Below are 19,107 nucleotides of genomic sequence, written 5' to 3'. Positions count from 1 at the left end.
GTTGTGTTCAGGGATGTGTAGATTAGGTGGATTATAGGGGGATGGGTCAGTGTGGACTTAATTTGCTGAAGGGCCTGTTTCCACACTGTAGGGATTCTGTGGTTCTATGAACAATTATATAATCCTTTTCTTTGGATTTAAGTACTCAGTTTGTACATGCTGACATGATGAGCAGGAAAAGACTAGCTCATCTTTGCATAACAGCTTCAAAGGAGGAAAGATCCTGAATTCCATTCAATTTTAACTTTGCAGACTTGGGAACAATAATGATCCGAGTTACAAATGAAGATGAAAGAAAACTGTGATAATATGGTGGAAAGGTCTAAGTGTGGCACAAAACAATGTCAGTGAATATGAGATGACATACTTTGGTTTGGCATGTGCAGTATTTGGGTACATTGGGTTTTACAGCAGAGAAGGAGACCATTGATGCCATGGCCTCCAATGGTTCTGTGAAATAACTTGCCCATAGCACAAAATGTGAATGTAGGTTCCATAAGAATCAGCACTAGGACCGCTGTTCTCCACCCCATATATTGATGATTCAGACTCTAACATCGATGGTAAGACTTCAAGATTTGCAAACAACACAAATTGGGAGTGAGGTTAATGGAGAGGAAGAATGGGACCACATACAGCAATCCATTAATTAACTTGCAAAATATCAAGAAACTGGGAAATTAAGAGCAAGGAAGTCGCGTGAAATGTTCATAAAATATGAACTAAGCTTCAGCTTGCACTCAAGGAAGGAAAGTCTGACAGTGGAAAGGGTCTGAAAAGGAGTTTGAAGAAAATGGCAGCAGTATAAATCATAATGCATAGGTGTAAAAGTTGACCATTCGACTCATTGGGACTGTTCTATCATTTTAGCAAGATTAAGGATTAATTCGATAATCCTCGACTCCATTTTCCTGTTTTAGCTCCACAATCCTTGTTTCCTTTACTGATTAAAAATGTATCTATCTCATTCTTGAATATACTTAAACTTGACAGCCCTCTATGGTAAAGAATTCCAAAGACTTACTACCATCTAAAAGAAAAAAATACTCCTCTCTGTATTAAATGGGTGGCTCCATGCTCTGAGATTATGCCTTCTGGTCATAGAATCTCCCACAAGAGGAAACAAACTCTCTACATCTACTCTCTTAAGTCCCTTAAGAATCAGAGATAGCAGGAACTGCAGATGCTGGTGAATCCGAGACAACAAGGTGCAGGGCTGGATGAACACAGCAGGCCAAGCAGCATCATAGGAGCAGAGAGGCTGACGTTTCGGGCCTAGACCCTTCATCAGAAAAGGGGGAGGGGAAGGGGGTTCTGAAATAAATAGGGAGAGAGTGGGAGGCGGATAGAAGAGGGATAGAGGAGAGGATAGGTGGAGAGGAAACAAACAGGTCGAAGAGGCGGGGATGGAGCCAGTAAAGGTGAGTGTAGGTGGGGAGTTAGGAAGGGGATAGGTCAGTCCAGGGAGGATGGACAGGTCAAGGGGGCAGGATGAGGTTGGTCGGTAGGAGATGGAGGTGTGGCTTGAGGTGGGAGGAGGGGATAGGTGGGAGGAAGAACAGGTTAGGGAGGCGGGGACGAGCTGGACTGGTTTTGGGATGCGGTAGGGGGAGGGGAGATTTTGAAACTTGTGAAATCCACATTGATACCATTGGGCTGCAGGGTCCCCAAGAGTAATTGTAAAAACAATGCTGAAGCAGTGGAGAAGGTGCAAATATTTTAAAGGGACAAAAAAAAGGAAATGAAATCTTTTGATGGTCATGGAAGATTAAACAGGAAGGGACTCTTTTCTTTGGAAAGCTGAGGGGTGAACTGATACAGGTTTTTAAAATTCAGAAATTACTTGGTAGGGAACACATAGAGAAGTCATTCATAAAATGAGGGTTTCTACTCATCCAATCAGAAATCCAAGAGAAACTTCTTTATCAGGAGACTGGTGTTGATATGGAAGTTGCTCCCACAGGGAGTGGTCAGGATGAATCATGTCAATTTATTTATGGAGAAGCTGAACAAACAAGTGAGGGTGGAAGATATAAAGACACAAACATATGGCCAGTCAGCTCCTTGAGCTTGCTCTGCCTTTCAATAAGAAAATGGCTGATCTGATTGTAGCCTCAAATCCATATTCCCTGATTATCTTTCATCCCCTTGCTTAACAAGAACCGGTCTATGATAACCAGGTGTGGAGCTGGATGAACACAGCAGGCCAGGCAGCATCAGAGGAGCAGGAAAGCTGACGTTTCGGGTCTGGACCCTTCTTCAGAAAATCTAGACCCTCTTCAGAACTGACCTATGCCTGCCTCCAAAATTATCCAGGAATTCTGCTTCCACCACCTTTTCTGGGAGTTTTCTAAAGACTCAGGACCCTCTCAGAAATAACTTCTGAGGAAGGGTCACCGGACCCGAAACGTTAACTCTGTTTTTTCCTTCACAGATGCTGCCAGACCTGCTGGGCTTTTCCAACAACTTTGTTTTTATAACTTCTTACTTCATCTGTTTTAAATGGTTGACCGATGATTTTTAAAGAGTCACCCCCCCCACCTCCAGTTCTAGATTCACCCATAAGAGGTAATGTTCTCACCACATCTACCTTGTCATGATCCCTCAGGATTTTATCTGTTTTAATCAGTCACCTCTTAGTCTTCTAAACCCTAAACCTGTCTGTCGTTTTCTCGTAAGACAATCCATCCATCCCAAATATTGGTCTGGTAAACCTCCTCTGCACTGCCTCCAATGTATTTACAACTTTCCTTAAATAAGGTAACCAGTATTATGCGGAGTACTCCAGATGCTGACCCGCTGTGCACTGTATAACTGAAGCATAACCTCTCTACTTTAGTATTCAATTCCTCTCACTAAGCACTGAGATTACCTCCTGGTCAGTTCGGGTATTTAGATTTAAAACTAGCAGGTAGAACGAATATAGAGTCAGGACTCTGAACCGTGTGCTGGTTTCATAACCACACTTTTTAAAATCTGGGCCCATTTCCCTTTCATAAAGTTATTTTGATCCTGCCTAATTACTTTATGGTTTTCCAATGGCTTTGTTTCAACTTCTCTCATGAAGAGTTTTAGCATTTCTCTGATAACTCGCCTCTAATTTTATTCCCACTCTCTCTACTTTCTTGAATAAGTGTTATATTCACTTATTTTCAATCTACTAAGCCCATTCTAGAGCTCAGGGAATTCTGCAAGGTCAGTACATTCACTCGCTCTGTAACTAACCAACTATTTTAAAACTTTAGGATAGAGGCCAAAATTTTAATTCCATTAATTTCTTCAATACCTTTTTATTAATATAATTACTTTAACTTTGTCACACATCAGATGATTGCTTCTGATATTAGTCTTTGTGTCTTGCACTGGAAAGACAGACACACAATATCTGCCATTTCCTATTCCTCAATGTAACTTTTCCTCCTTCTGCCTTTAATAGGCACAAGTTTGGTTTTGTAGCTGTCATCCTGTCAAAATGTTCAATTTGTCGCTCCCTGATGTACTGTCATAGAGTCATAGAGCCATACAGCATGGAAACAGACCTTTCTGCCCAATTAGTCCATGCCGATCATTTTCCCAGATTAAACTAGTTCCACCTGCCTGCACTTGGCCCATATCCCTCCAAACCTTTCCTATTCATGAATATATCCAAGTGTATTTTAAACGTTGTAACCGTACCTACGTGCACCATTTCCTCTGGCAGTTCATTCCATATATGCACCACGCTCTGTGTCAAAAAAAAGTTGCCCCTCATGTCCCTTTTAAATTTTTCTTCTCTCACCTTAAAAATATGCCCCCTAGTTTTAATGCCCCCTCCCACCACTGTAGAGAAAAGACCTTGCCCATTCACCTTATTGATGCCCTTGATGATTTTATGGACCTCGACAGTCACCCATCAACCTCGTACACTCCAGTGAAAAAGGTCTCAATCTATCTTTTCTGAAAAAGGGTCCTGACCCGAAACATCAACTTTCCTGCTCCTCTGATGTTGCCTGCCCTGCTGTGTTCCTCCAGCTCCACACTGTTATCTCAGCCTATCCAAGCGATCTTAACTCAAATCTTTCATTCCCTGGCAACATCCTGATAAATCTTTTCTGAGCCTTCTCAAATTTAATAATATCCTTCCTAAAGCAGGGTGACAGAACTATACACAGTACTCCGGAAGAGGCCTCACCAAAATCCTGTACAACTTCAACATAACATCCCAACTCCTATACTCCAAGGTCTGAGCAATGAGGGCAAACATGCCAAATGCCTTGTTAACCATCCTGTCCACACGGTGACACAAATTTCAAAGAATTATGTACCTGTCCCCCTAGGTCTCTCTGTTCTACAACACTATCCAGGGCCCTACCATTAATTGTATAAGTCCTGCCCTTGTTTGTTTTATCAAAATGCAATACCTCACATTTATCCAAATTAAACTCTACCTGTCACTCCTCAGGCCATTGACTCAATTGATCAAGATCTATTTGTAATTTTAGATAACCTTCTTCACTGTCCACTACACCACCAATTTTGGTGTCATCTGAAAACTTACAATCCATATTTCCTAAATTCTCATCCAAATCCTTTATATAAATGACAAAACAAAAGTGAACCCAGTACCGATCCCTGTGGAACACCACTGGTCACATTTTGTACGTTCCATCTTTGTCAATATCTTGCTTCTCCTTTGCTCATTTTTAACTTCCCACCCACACACCCTACTTTGCAGATTAACTACTCTTCTCAGCAACATTGCAGGACTCTTTTTAATTTAAAAACAATACTGTTTTGTTGGGTGTGGCCATCACTGTCTCTGCTTGTACTTATTGCCCATCCCTGACTGTCCTAGAGAATTGAATTGTATCTTTTAACTTCCCTCGCTCACTGTCAATTGGTTACTTTCTCAGTGGATTTTTTATTTCTTGAGGGAATATCGATTTGTTGAGTATTATGAAATACTTCTTTAGGGGCATACTATTTTCAAGGGGGTCAGTTTTCTGGTTGCTGGATGCCTGGTTTGGATTGCCAACAATGTGGGCCGAATTCCTGAACATGCTGATGTTACCATGAAGGACTCTCCTTCTCAATCTCTTCCCTTGCCTGAAGCAAGGAGAACTCACATTAAACCACTACCCGAGCAGTACTACTTTGAAATTTAATTTGAAATTGAATCCTGAGCAAAAGTACAATTGGAACTCGGTGCGGACTTTATGTTTCAATTTATATTTTTTGAGTCAAGGAACTGAACACTTGCAGAATCGCAGTTGCAGTCCAGATTCCTCATGATTTAAAAAAAATACTATCAAATCTCATCTTAGCCTTTTTCTCTCTAAAGAAAATAGCTCCACACTTTCCAATCTTTCCTCAAATTCAAGTCTCTCATCTCTGGAATTATCCTCTTCTGCACTGTCTCCCAAGTATTCACAAGGATATGTAAATATCAAAAACTCAATTTGATGTCAATGCTGAAAATAATAATGAAACAGGAGGAACAGAAACAGAAAGTTTAGAGAAATTGAGGTGTTTGGGTATATGATTAAATAGCACTAGAGGGCAATATCTTACAAGACTGTGAAACTATGGACTTCATCAACTGAATTAGTGATTGATAGAGACTGGAAAATTTAAAAAAAACAGAGGTGGTTTGAAGGAGATGGAGATATTGGGAATTAAGGACTTTTTTAAATTTTTTATTCACGTGTAGGACATGGGTGTCATTGCTGGCCAGCATTCATTGCTTGTACCTTGTTGCCCTTAAGAAGGTGGTGGTGAGCTGCCTCTTGAAATGCTGCAGTTCATGTGCTATAGGTAGATCTACAATGCCCTTAGGGAGGCTGTTCCAGGAGTTTCACCCCGCAGCAGTGAAGAAACGATGATGTATTTCCAAGTCAATGGTATTGGCTTGGAGGGAAACTTGCAGGAGGTCGTATTCCCATGTATCTTCCACGTCTTTCTGAATGGAAGTGGTCATGAGTTTGGAAGGTGCTGTCTCAGGATCTTTTGATTTGGCTTGATTTATTATTGTCACATGAACCTAGGTACTGTGAAAAATTTTGTTTTGTGTGCCGTACAGGCAGACCATACCATACCATACAAATCGCATGAGGATAATAGACCAGAGTGAGGAATACAATGTTACGGCTGCAGAGAAGGTGCACAAAGAGTGAGATCAACATTTAAATTTAAAATTTGAGGGGTCCATTCAGAAGTCTAAACAGCTGGGAAGAAGCTGTTCTTGAATCTACTGTGTATTTAAGCTTTTGTATCTTCTGCCTGACAGACGAGGTTGGAAGTGATTTTAACCGGGCCGGGAGGGGTCTTTGATGATGTTGGCTGCCTACCCGAGGCAGCAAGAAGTATAGATGGAGTCAGTGGGTGGAAGGTTGGCTTGTGTGATGGTCTGGGCTGTGTTCATAACTCCCTATAGTTTCTTACAGTCATGGGCAGAGCAGCTGCCATACCAAGCCATGATGCACCCTGAAAGAATGTTTTCTATGGTGCATCTATAAAAATTGGTAATAGTCTTTACGGACATGCCAGATTTCCTTAGTTTCCTTAGCCTCCTGAGGAAGTAGGGGCATTATTGTGCTTTTTTTGACTGTCGCATCAACTTGAGCAGACCAGGACATATTGTTGGTGAACATCACTCCTTTGAAGAATGAGAAGGTGGGATGAAGGTAATATTCACATGGTTGGGTCTGTGCTGAGTTAGCTGCAAATGAATCACAGAAACACAAAATTGTTACAGTGCATAAGTAGGCAATTTGGCCTGTCGTGCCTGTACCAGCTCTTCAAATGAGAATCATTACCTTGTACCAATCTTTTGCTTTTACCCCATACCCTTGCATACCATTTCTATCCAAGTAGTCATCCAGTGCTGAATTGGAGTTGAGGGCTTCTGTTGGCCTGATTGCCACCACTGTGGGAATCATGAGACAGCAATGTGTTGTAGTCTATACCACAAAGTGCTCACTATTGAAACTCTCCACCCCCCCCCCCCCCCCCCCCCCCCCACAACAATCACTGAGCAGTGAAATTATTGTGAGTATTAGGCCCTCTAGATTAACACAGTCCTTTCAGTTGGCCCATTTGTGCTTTCTTCAGCAGTAGTTTGGGCAGAACCTTGTTGAGATGTTAGGGGTCTCATTTGTTGAGTAGAGAGATGGGGAGAAAGTTGCAGTGCCTCTTCCAGGGAAGATCCACAGAATGTCAAGCCAATCAAGAAGTGGTGAGGTCACCAGAAGGTTGTCCCCTTGAACCTGAGCTCAGGGACAGAAATCCCACTGAGTGAGAGCCTTCAGCCAATCGGAGACTTGAAACTCCTGTGCTCAGAAGTGCCATGGAGGAAGCTGTGGCTGTTGCTAGAAGTGCAGCCATAAAGTTCCAGAATTGCAGGTGACCCAGGACATCAGCCCTCATTGCAAGAGAATTGGAGTTCAGAAGTAGGGGATATCTTACTACTGTCCTACATGGTCTTGGTAGATCACAACTGGAGTATTGTGTGCAGTTTTTGTCTCCTGAATTAAGAAAGGGTATACTTGCCATAGAGGGAGTGCAACAGAGGTTCACTAGCTTGATGCTGGAATCTGTCCTTTGAGGAGAGAATTGTTTGATTGGGCTTGTGTTCCCTAGATTTTAGAAAGATGAGACGGGATCTAATTGAATGTATAAAGTTCTAATGGGCTGAACAGTCTAGGTGCAGGGAGGATGTTTTCCCTGTTTGAGCGTAATATAGGGACACAGTTTCAGGATAAGGGCAGGACAGGTGTGGAGGGGTGGGGAAACAATTTAGGACTAAGATAAGGAAAAAAAGTCTTCACTCAAAAGGTCAGAGATAGTAAGAACTGCCGATGCTGGAGTCTGAGAACACCGTGTGGAGCTGGATGAACACAGCAGGCCAGGCAGCATCAGAGGAGCAGGAAAGCTGACGTTTCGGGTCGGGACCCTTCTTCTGAACTGTAAATGTTGTAACTGTACCTACATCTACCACTTCCTCTGGTAGTTCATTCCACATTAGAACCACTCTTTGTGTGAAAAAGTCCCTTTTAAATCTTTCTCCTCTTACGTTAAAATTATGCCCTCTAGTTTTGAACTCCGTCATCTTAGGGAAAAGACTTTTGCTATTCACCTTATCTATGCCCCTCATGATTATATAGACGTCTATAAGATCACCTCTCAACCTCCAATGCTCCAGTGAAAAAGGTTCCAGGCTATCCAGCTTCTCCTAATAACTCAAACTGTCCAGTCCAGGGGCGATCCTTGTAAATTTTTTTTGCATTCTCTCCAATTTGTTAATATCCCTCCTGTAATAGGGCAAACAGAAGTGTATACAATACTCCAAAAGTCCCTCACCAACGTCCTATACAACCGCAACATGACGTCCCAACTCCTATATTCAATGGTCCATGATCCTATTGAATGGTGGAGCAAATATGAAGTGCCGAATAGCCTACTCTTACTGCTAGTTTCTGTTTCTGTGTAACACATGTAAGTGATGTGGGCTGTTGGGGGTCACGAGGAAACTGCTTCATGGATGTCAGAAGCAAAGGCAGAGGCGCTGGACCCAAGTGGCTATACCCACCCAATGTCCAGTCCTTTGATCTGGCCTTGATTGCAATTGATTGATGGACTCCTGAGGAAACAAACTGGCTTCAGGGGGATATCTAACTGCAGTGGCCCATGGTGACAGGCCTGTCTGCAGCTGGCTTAATCTCAGAGGCTCTGGATTCAGGCCCTTAAGTGGTTCTCAATTGTCCACGAGACAGGATATATGGGCCTACCTGCCCAGAATTTAATGCTGATGGAAGTTGGAAGGCCGTGCTGGCTGCCACTCCATTATTAAATGCCCATCCCATCTCCATGTTCACTACTTCCTTTGACTGCAAAACAATGACTCAGGAGGCATTCCAGAATCACAGACCTCACTTCTGGTACTCCCTGTGCTATTAGTCAAAGACCAGGAGCAGATAAGCCATTCACTGGACACAATCATAGTGCGGACAGAGACCATTCAGCCAATTGAGTCTGCACTGACCCCCTGAAAAGCATCGCGCCCCAGCCGCAGCCCCAGACCCTATCCCTGTAACCCTGCATTTCCCATAGATAGCCCACGTTGCCTGCACATCCCGGGACACTACAGGACTATATAGCATAGCCAATCCACCTAACCTTACACCTTTGGACTCTGGGAAGAAATGGGAGCCCCCCGCAGAAACCCATGCAGACATGGCGAGAATGTGCAAATTCCACACAGACAGTCACCCATTCAAACCCTGGTGCTTTGAGACAGCAGTGCTAGCCACTGTGCCACTCCTCAATAGTACATCCAACCACAACCAAGAACAAGAGCAACTAGTCACATTTTATCTCCCAGAATAAAAGAGTTACGATCAGGTATAGACCATTTGGCCAAGCAAGCCTTCAATTTTACTTTCCTGTCCTCACTCCATATCCCTTGGTTCCTCGAGAGACCTTGAAGCATCCACAATACTGCAGGGTAAATAATTCCAAAGATTCAGAACCTTCTGAGTGAAGAAATTTCTCTTCAGCTCAGTCCTAAATGATCTGCCCCACCCTCACCCTCACCCTCACCCCTTCTAGGTAATGGCTCTGTGTTCTAGAATATGCAGGCAGGGCGAGGCAACCTTAGTGTTGACCCTCTCAAGCCCTTACAGAATTCTGTGTGTTTCAATATTAATCACCTCTTATTCCTCCAAGTTCCAAAGTATAAAGGACATTTGTGCAATCTGGTGCTGTACTTATGAGTTCCATGAAAGTCTGTGTGGTACAAATGACAGTCATGCTCCATGTATGTGAACAAGGACAGTAAATTTCAGCTGGTAGATACTTGTCCATGTGTGGCTCCTTGAGTGAATGGGTTATTAACCTCAATGTTATTTTAATGTCCCCACAGCCTGGAACATTTGACCAAGCATTGGCAGATATCAAGGCACAGATTAGTCAACAAGAAGATGGAACTTTACAAAGTACCTGGCTTCTCACTGAGTGAGTGTGAATGCTTAATCTCCCTCTTTGGAAATGCTTTATCTTGACAATTACAATTAGCAAGTCATTCTCAACAAAGCAATGCAACTTTAATGGTGTGACAGGTGGATGTCAACTGTTTTGTCCTGACTCACAGGGTGCCCAGATTAAAAGTAACATGTGTGTGTCACTGGCTGGGTCAGCATTTATTGCCTATCTCTAATTGCCCTAGCGAAGATGATGGTGAGCTATTCTCTTGAACAGCCAAAGAACTTTGGGGAGTAGGGACACTGACAGTGCTAGTAGGGAGGGAGTTACAAGATTTTGACTCAGTGACACTGAAGGAATGTTCGTATATTTCCAAGTCAGGATGTTACGTGATAGTGTTCCTGTGTGTCTGCTGCCCTTGTCCTTTTCTATGGAAGTGGTTGTGGGTTTGGAAGGTGCTGTTTAAGTGGCCTTGGTGAATTTCTTCTGCAGTGCATCTTGTAGATGGTACACACTGTTGTTGCTGAGTGTCTGTGGTGGAGGGAGTGAACGTTTGTAGATGTGGTGCCAATCAGTGGGCTGCTTTGTCCTGGATGATGTCAAGCTTCTTGAGTGTTTTTGGGCCTGCACCATCAAGCCATGTGGAAAGTATTCCTTCTCACAACCTGATGTGTGCCATGTAGATGGTGGATATGCTTTAGGCAGTCAGGATGTGAGGTACTTGCTGCAGTATTCCTAGCATCTGACCCACTGTTGTAGTCAGTGTTTATATGGCTGGTCTAGTTCAGTTTCTGGTGAATGGTAAGCCCCCATCAGGTTGATAGTGGGGAATTCAGTGATGGAAATGCCATTGAATGTCAAGGGGTGATGGTTAGATTCTTTGTTGTTGGAGATGGCCCTTGCCTGGCATTTCTGTCATATGAATGAGACTTGACATTTGTCAGGTAACTCTTGAATTTTATCCAGGTCTTTCTGCACTTGGACATGGACTGCTTCAGTATCTGAGGAAGAATGAATAGTGCTGACCATTGTGAAATTGTCAGCAAACATCTTCACTTCTGACCTTATAATGGAAGAACAGTCATTGATGAAGCAGCTGAAGTTGGTTTGGCCAATGACACTTCCCTGAGGAACTCCTCCTGTGAGGTCCTGGGATTCAGATGATTGACCTCCAACAATTACATATTGTTCTTACTACAGTCAAAAAGTACCGTTGCTTTGAGGATCTGTATCCCAAAGAGAACCATCATGTGTGGGATCTGTAGCTCAGTGAGAGTCAATATGTATGGGATTCGTATCTAAGTGAGGGTTAATAGCTGTGGAACTTGTACCCCAGTGAGTCAATATGTGTTGAATTTGTACCCCAGTGAGATTTAGTGAGTGTAGGACCCAACTCTAGTAAGAATCAGAATGCGTGTAACCTATACCCCAGAGGGAGTCAGTGTCCCTGGGACCAGTACCCCACTGAGAGTGTGTGGAATCCATAATTCAGTGAGTTAGTATGTGTGGAACCCACATCCCAGTCTGAGTCAGTGTGTCTAAATGGGACAACTATTCAACTGATAGTCAGTATGTGTGAAACCCATATTAAAATGAAGTTCAAAGTATTTGGAAGTTGTACCCCAGAGGGAGTCATTGAGTGTTAAATCCCTACCTCAGCGAGACTCACTATGTGTGAAACTTTACCCCAGTGAGTCACTGTGTATGGAACCTCTAATATACCCCTTAGACAAGAAGCAAAGATTGAGAACCAACTGGTTATTTTCGGAGTGGTAGCCAGTGACCGCTGGGGTACCGCAAAGATCCGATTTTGGACCCCGTCCACTCACAATATATATTAATGATTTGGATGAGGGACCAAAATATAATATCTCCAAGTTGAGTGGGCAAATGCATGGCAGGTGAAGTATAATGTGGCCAAATGTGAGATTATCCATTTTGGTCTCAAAAACAAGAAGCTATCTCAATGGTGATAGATTGGGAATGGAGAGAGGAAAAGGACAAGGTGCAGCTTGTCACTAAAGAGGTAGTGTTGGGCAAGCTAATGGGGCTAAAATTAGATGAGTCTCCTAACCCTGATGGAATGCATCCCAGAGTACTAAAAGAAATGATGGGAGAAAAAGCAAGTGCACTCATGGTTATTTACCAAAATTCACTGGACTCTGGGACGGTTCTGGCAGATTGGAAAACAGCAAATATGATGCCAATGTTTGAAAAGGAAGTAGACAAAATGCAGGTAACTATAGGCTCATTAGCTTAGCTTCTGTAGTGGGAAAAATGCTTGAATCTACCATCAAGGAAAAAATAGCAAGACATCCGAATAGAAATTGTCCCATTGGGCAGATAAGCATGGGTTCATGAAAGGCAGGTCATGTTTAACTAATTTTCCAGAATTCTTTGAAGATATTATGAGCATGTTGGACACTGGAGAACTGGTGGATGTGGTGTATCTGGATTCCAGAAGGCATTCGACAATCATAGAAGGCATTCAAAAAGGTGCCTCAGAAAAGGTTGCTGCATAAGATAAGGGTGCATGGCTGTTGCGGTTAATGTATTAGCATAGATAGTAGATTGGTTAACTAGCAGAAAGCAAAGAGTGGGGATAAATGGGTTGGCGATCAGTGGCTAGTGGTGTGCCTCAGGACTCCGTGTCGGGAGCACAATTGTTTACAATTTACATAGATGATTTGAGTTGAGGACCAAGTGTAGTGTGTCAAAGTTCGGGGATGACACCAAGATGATTTGGAGAGAAGTGTGCAGAGGAGACTGAAAGTCTGCAGAGGGATATAGATAGGTTAAGTGAGAGGGCAAGGGTCTGGCAGATGGAGTACAGTTTTTGTAAATGTGAGGACATTCATTTTGGTAGAAGTAACAGCTGTGTAGAGAGACCTAAGTGTTCTTGTGCATGAATCACAAAAAGTTGGTTTGTACGTGCAGCAGATAATCAAGAAGGCAAATGGAATATTATCCTTCATTGCTAAAGGGATAGAGTTTAAAAGGAGGGAGGTTATGCTGCAGCTGTATAGGGTAGTGGTGAGACCACACCTGGAGTACTGTATACAGTTTTGGTGTCCTTACTTGAGAAACGATGTACTGGCACTGGAGGGGGTGCAGAGGACATTCACTAGGTTGATTCCAGAATTGAGAAGGTTGGCTTATGAGGAGACATTGAGTAGACTGGGACTGTACTCATTGGAATTTAGAAGAATGAGGGGGGATATCATAGAAACATATAAAATTATGAAGGGAATAGATTAGATAGAAGCAGGGAGGTTGTTTCTACTGACAGGTGAAGCTAGAACTAGGGGGCATAGCCTCAAAATAAGGGGGAGCTTATTTAGGACTGAGTTGAGGAGGAACTTCTTCACCCAAAGGGTTGAGAATCTATGGAATTCAGTGACCAACGAAGCAGTTGAGGCTACATCAGTGAATGTTTTTAAGGCAAGGATAGATAGGTTTTTCAACAGGAAATGAATTAATGGTTATGATGAGCGGGTGGGTAAGTGGAGCTGAGTCCTCAAAAGAACAGCCATGATCTTATTGAATGGTGGAGCGGGCTAAAGGGGCCTGATGACTTACTAGTGCCCTAATTTCTATGTTCTTGTGCAACAAAACCAGTCACTGAAAGTAAGCAGAGATAACAAGGTGTAGAGCTGGATGAACACAGCAGGCCAAGCAGCATCAGAGGAGCAGGAAGTCTGAAGAAGGGTCTAGGCCCGAAACGTCAGCCTTCCTGCTCCTCTGATGCTGCTTGGCCTGCTATGTTCATCCAGCTCTACACCTTGTTGTCTCAGATTCTCCAGCATCTGCAGTTCCTACTATCTCTGAAAGTAAGCATGCAGGTACAGCAAGCAGTGAAGAATACAAATAACATGTTGGCCGTTATGGTGAGAAGATTTGAGTGCAGGAGCAGAGATGTTTTGCTGCAATTGTATAGGGCCTTGGTGAGACCACATGTAGAGGACTGTGTGCCGTTTTGATCTCCTTATCTGAAAAAGGATATTCTAGCTATGGAGGAAGGGCAATGAAGGTTTACCAGACTGATTCTTGGGATGCTTTGACTGACATATGAAGAGTTTCACTGTAGTTTAGAAGAATGAAGAGGCGATATCATAGAAAACTATAAGACTCTTAACAGGATTAGATAAGGTAAACATAGAAGGATGTTCTCAATGACTGAGGCATCCAGAACCAGGTGTCACACTGTAAGGAAACAGGATAGACCACTTAGGATTGAGACGAGGATAAATTTCTTCACCCAGAGAGTGATGAGCCGGTAGAATTCTCCACCATAGATAGTGATTGAGACCCAAACATGTTTTGAAGAATGAGATAGACATAGTTCTTAGGGCTAAAGAAAGCAAAAGATATGGCTCAAAAGCAGAAATAGGGAATTATTAGGATGATCAGCCATGATCATATTGAATGATCTATTCCTGTACCTATTTTCTGTTTATGTTTCTAAGCCAGTGACAGTCCATGTGCAGAATCCATATCCCAAAGAGAATCCGTGTACCCTAGTGAGCAACAGTGTATATGGAACCTTGTCCCAGTGAGTGTCGGTGTGTGTGGAACCTGGATCTGACTAAGAGTCAGTCCATGTGGAAACTGTACCCCAATGAGAGTCAGTATCTGTGGAACCTGTATCTCAGTCAGGGTCAGTGTGTGAAATCTGTTCCCAGTGAGAGTTAGTGTCTATGAAGCCTGCATCCCACTGATATCTGTGTCTGTGGACCTTGTACACTAATAGAAGACAGTGTGTATGGAACCTATATCTCAATGAACTTCCGAAACCCCAGCGAGATTCAGCCTGAAATCTGTACACTGAGAGTCGGTGTTTGTGAAACTGTAACTCAGTGACAGTATGTGTATAGAACTGATACCCCAGTGAGTCAATCTCTTTGAAACATGTACTCCAGTGAGAGTCAGTTGGTGTGGAACCTGTTACCCAATGGGAGTCAGTGTGTGTGAAACCCATACATCAGTTAGTGTTAGAATGTGTGGAACTTGTATCTCAGTCGGATTCTGTGCTTATGGAATCTGTACCACAGTGAGAGTCATTGTGTGTGTGGAACAGTGAGGTTAGTGATTTTAAAAAGAATTAGGGGAAGTACAACTAAAATTGGTATGACAAGTGAAAGTAAAGTTGTTTGCAAGTTGATTTTTTTTGCCTGACTTTCTCTGTTTCTGCAAGATTGGAAACTTTTATCCTTAAATTGGAATGAGTTCCTTGGAAATAAAAATGTTCAAATAAAATGATGTTCCTTAGTAAGAATTTGGATTGTGTTTGGTTTACAATCTTCAGTTAATTAATCATTGACTCTGATCTGGTGTGTCAGACTGAAAATTAATTCTTATTTATGATTTCTCTTTCCCATTTCTGGGGATAGGCAGTCCACCAATATTCACTACAAACCCACTGACTCCCAGTTATCTTGACTGCACTTCCTCATATCCTTCTTCCTAAAAGAATTCCATTCTATTCTCCAAGTTTCTCCATCTCCATATCTGCTGTGATGAGGCTGCTAGGGGAGATACACCAGAATGGATCCAGGATGAGGGTTTTTAGCGACAGGGTTAGATTCGAGGAGCTGGGATTATTTTCCATGGAGCAAAGAAGATTAAGGAGAGATTTGATCAAGAGATGATGATAACTTGAGATAAAGTAATGGAAGAAAAGCTGTTCTGATTCACTCATGGTTGAAGGACTGGGACACAGGCAGGAACACTGGAGCAAGAAGAAGCCATTTGGCCCATCATTCAATCAAACCATGGCTGGTCTGGTTGTGGCCTCAACCCAACATATTTACCCAACCTTCGCCCATAACCCTTGACTCCATTGTCTGTTGAAAATGACCGAACTCAACCTTGAGTAAATTAAATGACCCAATTTTCACTATCTTCTAGAGAAGAGAATTCCACAAACTAGCTGCCCTCATTGGCAAAAAAAAATCTTCTCACAGCCATTATAAGGCTTATTCATGAATTGTGTCCCTTAGTTTTAGTCTATCCCACATGAGGAAACATCCTCCAAGTCTCCATCCTATCCCACCCCCTCAGGATCTTGTGTGTCTCAATAAGATCATCTCTCATTTTTCTAAATTCCAAAGCATACAGGGTCCAACTTGTTCAACCTTGCCCCGTAAGATAATCTTTCATCCCAGGAATGAGACGTTGTGAACCTTTTCTGAACTGATTCTAATGCAATTATGCCTTCTTTGAAATAAGGAGTCTAAACTGACCGCAGTGTGCCAGATATCATCTTACAAATGCCCTCTATAGCTTCAGTAAAATGTCTCTTACTTTCTTATTCCATTCCACTTATAATAAGCAAGAACATCCTGTTCGCCTTCCTACTCACTTGCTGCACCTACATATTAACATTTTGTGATTCATGTCCCTCAGAGTTCTGCAATCTCTTTCCATTTAACAATGTTGCTTTTCTATTGTCACTGCCAGATTGAACAACCTCACATTTTCTCACGTTATACTTCATCCGAGAAGTGTTCACCCACTCACTTAATCTGTATACCTTTACAGCCTCTCAATCTCTTTTTGACAACTTAACTTCCGAAGTACCCTCAAGCTGACAGCAAATATAGCTCCCATACATTCAGTCCCTACGTCTAAATGATGGATATGATTTGGAATTAGTTGCGGCCCCAGCACTGATTCCTGTGGAACTCCCCTAGTTACAGCTTGCTAACTTGATGTGGGGCTTTGAGCCAGACATACAGGGGAATGTGAGACAGAATGTTTTTCTACTGCATGCAGTAATGAGCTGGAACTTGTTGCCTGCATGGGGAATGGAAACAAAGACAATCAATGATTTCTAAAGGAAGTTGAGTAGGTACTCAAGGGAAATATAGGGATAGAGTAGAGAACTGTGACTAACAGTATTGCTGCACAGAATGCCTGCAGGGAGGTAATGGGCTGAATGGTGTCCTTCTGTGTTATAACAACTCTCTGCCTCTATTACTATCCAATCACAGACCGTCCCTTTTTTCCTGCCTTGTTTTTTTCAGATTCTTGTCCTTGTTTACAGATCCGTTCATAGCCTCACCCCTCCCAATCCCTGTAAACACCAGCTCCACACTCACGACATCTCAGAGCTGCTTGAATTCTGGCCTCTCGAGAATTCTCAATTTTAATTGTTCCAATATCAGCAGCTGTGTCTTCAGCCGCCTGAGCCCTAAACTCTGAAGTTCCCTTTCTTGCTTTCTCTCTCGCTGCCTTTCAGCAGTTCCTTAAGACTATCTGTTTTACTCACCTGCACGAATATTACCTTCTGTATCTCAGCATCCAATTCTGATTCATAATGCTCCTGTGCAGTACCTTGAAAGAGTAGTATATTAGGGGTGCTTTATAAATATCATTTTTTCTCGTACTCTACTCATTTCCCTGCTTCTGTACTTGCTTAGACCCTGTTATATCAATGATTTTTTTTCCAGTGCTGATGAAGATCTTAGGTTTGAAGTGCCAACTTTGTTTCTCTCTCCACAGACACTGGTCGCTTCTACTGTATTGGCTTGTTTCTCAGATTTCCAATATCAGGAAGAACCTGCTTTTGTAAGCCTGGTAAATTGGACAATGTAGGCTGCTGTATTCTGAGGGAGTGCTGACACTGTCTTTTCTGTCCCATTGCAGGATTGATCACTGGAACAATGAGAAGGAACGGATTGTTTTAATCTGTGAGAAGACTCTGCTCATCTGCAAGTATGATTTCATGGTCCTTGCATACCAGTACTGTCAACGAGTGCCACTCAATTATATCGACAGAATCTATTATGGAGAATTCTCTTTCCCTGAGCGTTCCATCAGCAGGTAGCAATGGATCAATGCTATTTTCTTACTTTTTCAGATCCTTTCCAACTATCTCTGCAGTAAGTCTCATGCAATGTTTTCGTTTCCATTTATTCTTGGGATGTGAAAGTTGCTGGAAAGGTTAGTATTTACTGACCATCTCGAGGCCCCGTAATTGGTGCAACCGAGTCACTTGCTAAGCCATTTTGAGTTCCATGGATATGGAATCACATTTTTTATTAAATCCATAATTCACAGGATGTGGGTGTCAATGGCTAGGCCAACATTCATGGCCCATTTGCAATTGCCCAGAGGTCAATTAGGAATTGACTTCATTGCTGTGCATCTGGAGTCATATGTAGGCCAGACTGGGCAAAGATGGTGAAATTCCCTCCCTAAAGGTGAACCAGATGGGTTTCTACAACAGTCTGATAAATTCATGTTCACCATTATCGAGACTGGCTTTTTCATTTCAGAGCAATTCAATTCAATTTCAAATTTCCAAAAGGTTGGGGTAGGATTTGAACTGCTGTCTCTCAATGATTAGTCGATGCTACTGGACAGTACTTCAATAACATGACCATTCCCACCAACCCTATCACTGGCTGAGTGAGGGACAGTGGTCTCCTTGCGAATGCAAATTCTTGCCAAATCGCCCGCAATGTGAAAGAAGGAACTGCATTTATGTAGCTCCTTTCTCATCTTCAGGATATCACACAGCCACTAAAGAGCCTTTGAACTGTTAGCACTATTATAATGTAGTAATAGCAACAGCAATTTATTTATAGCAAGCTACAACAAACATCACTAGGGAACAGATTGTTTTATTCCAATGAAAGGATAAATATTAGTGGAGAGCATACGGAATTCCTTTGCTGTTCTTCACATCCAGTCATGAGAAGTCTTAGATCATCTGAGAGGCTCTTAGTTTAACGTCACAGCAAACAGACAGCACCTCCGACAGTGCAGCGTTCCCTCAGTCCTGACCCTCTGAACGTGTGGCACTGCCTCAGTACTGACAGTATTGTGTCATCTGATGCTGTGCATGAGAGGAATGATAGCATCCAATCAAAAAGGAGCATATCCCAATTGGAGATAACAAGGTGTAGAGCTGGATGAACACAGCAGGCCAAGCAGCATCAGAAGAGCAGGAAGGCTGACGTTTCGGGCCTAGACCCTTCTTCAGTAATGGGGGAGGGGAAGGGGGTTCTGAAATAAATAGGGAGAGAGGGGTAGGCGGATAGAAGATGGATAGAAGAGACAGACAGGTCAAAGAGATGGGAATGGAGCCAGTAAAGGGGAGTGTAGGTGGGGAGGTAGGGAGGCGATAGTTCGGTCCAGGGAGGA

General features: G+C 42.7%; 1 protein-coding gene across 1 annotated transcript in view; it reads left to right on the top strand.

The window, feature by feature from the left end:
* The window catches only part of LOC109924219 (tumor protein p63-regulated gene 1-like protein), a 76,222-nt gene that overhangs the window by 1,391 nt on the left and 55,724 nt on the right, over positions 1-19,107 (top strand). Inside the window, exons 2-3 of the mRNA XM_048604410.1 lie at positions 9,899-9,990; positions 17,605-17,781. Coding sequence (XP_048460367.1) covers positions 9,899-9,990; positions 17,605-17,781 — 269 coding nt within the window. The remainder of the gene's footprint in view (positions 1-9,898; positions 9,991-17,604; positions 17,782-19,107) is intronic.

This window comes from Rhincodon typus, chromosome 13 (genome assembly GCF_021869965.1).
Source record: "Rhincodon typus isolate 14 chromosome 13, sRhiTyp1.1, whole genome shotgun sequence".
Taxonomy (NCBI): domain Eukaryota; kingdom Metazoa; phylum Chordata; class Chondrichthyes; order Orectolobiformes; family Rhincodontidae; genus Rhincodon; species Rhincodon typus.
Note: the sequence above shows the minus strand (reverse complement) of the source record. Positions and strands in the feature narration are given on the sequence as shown.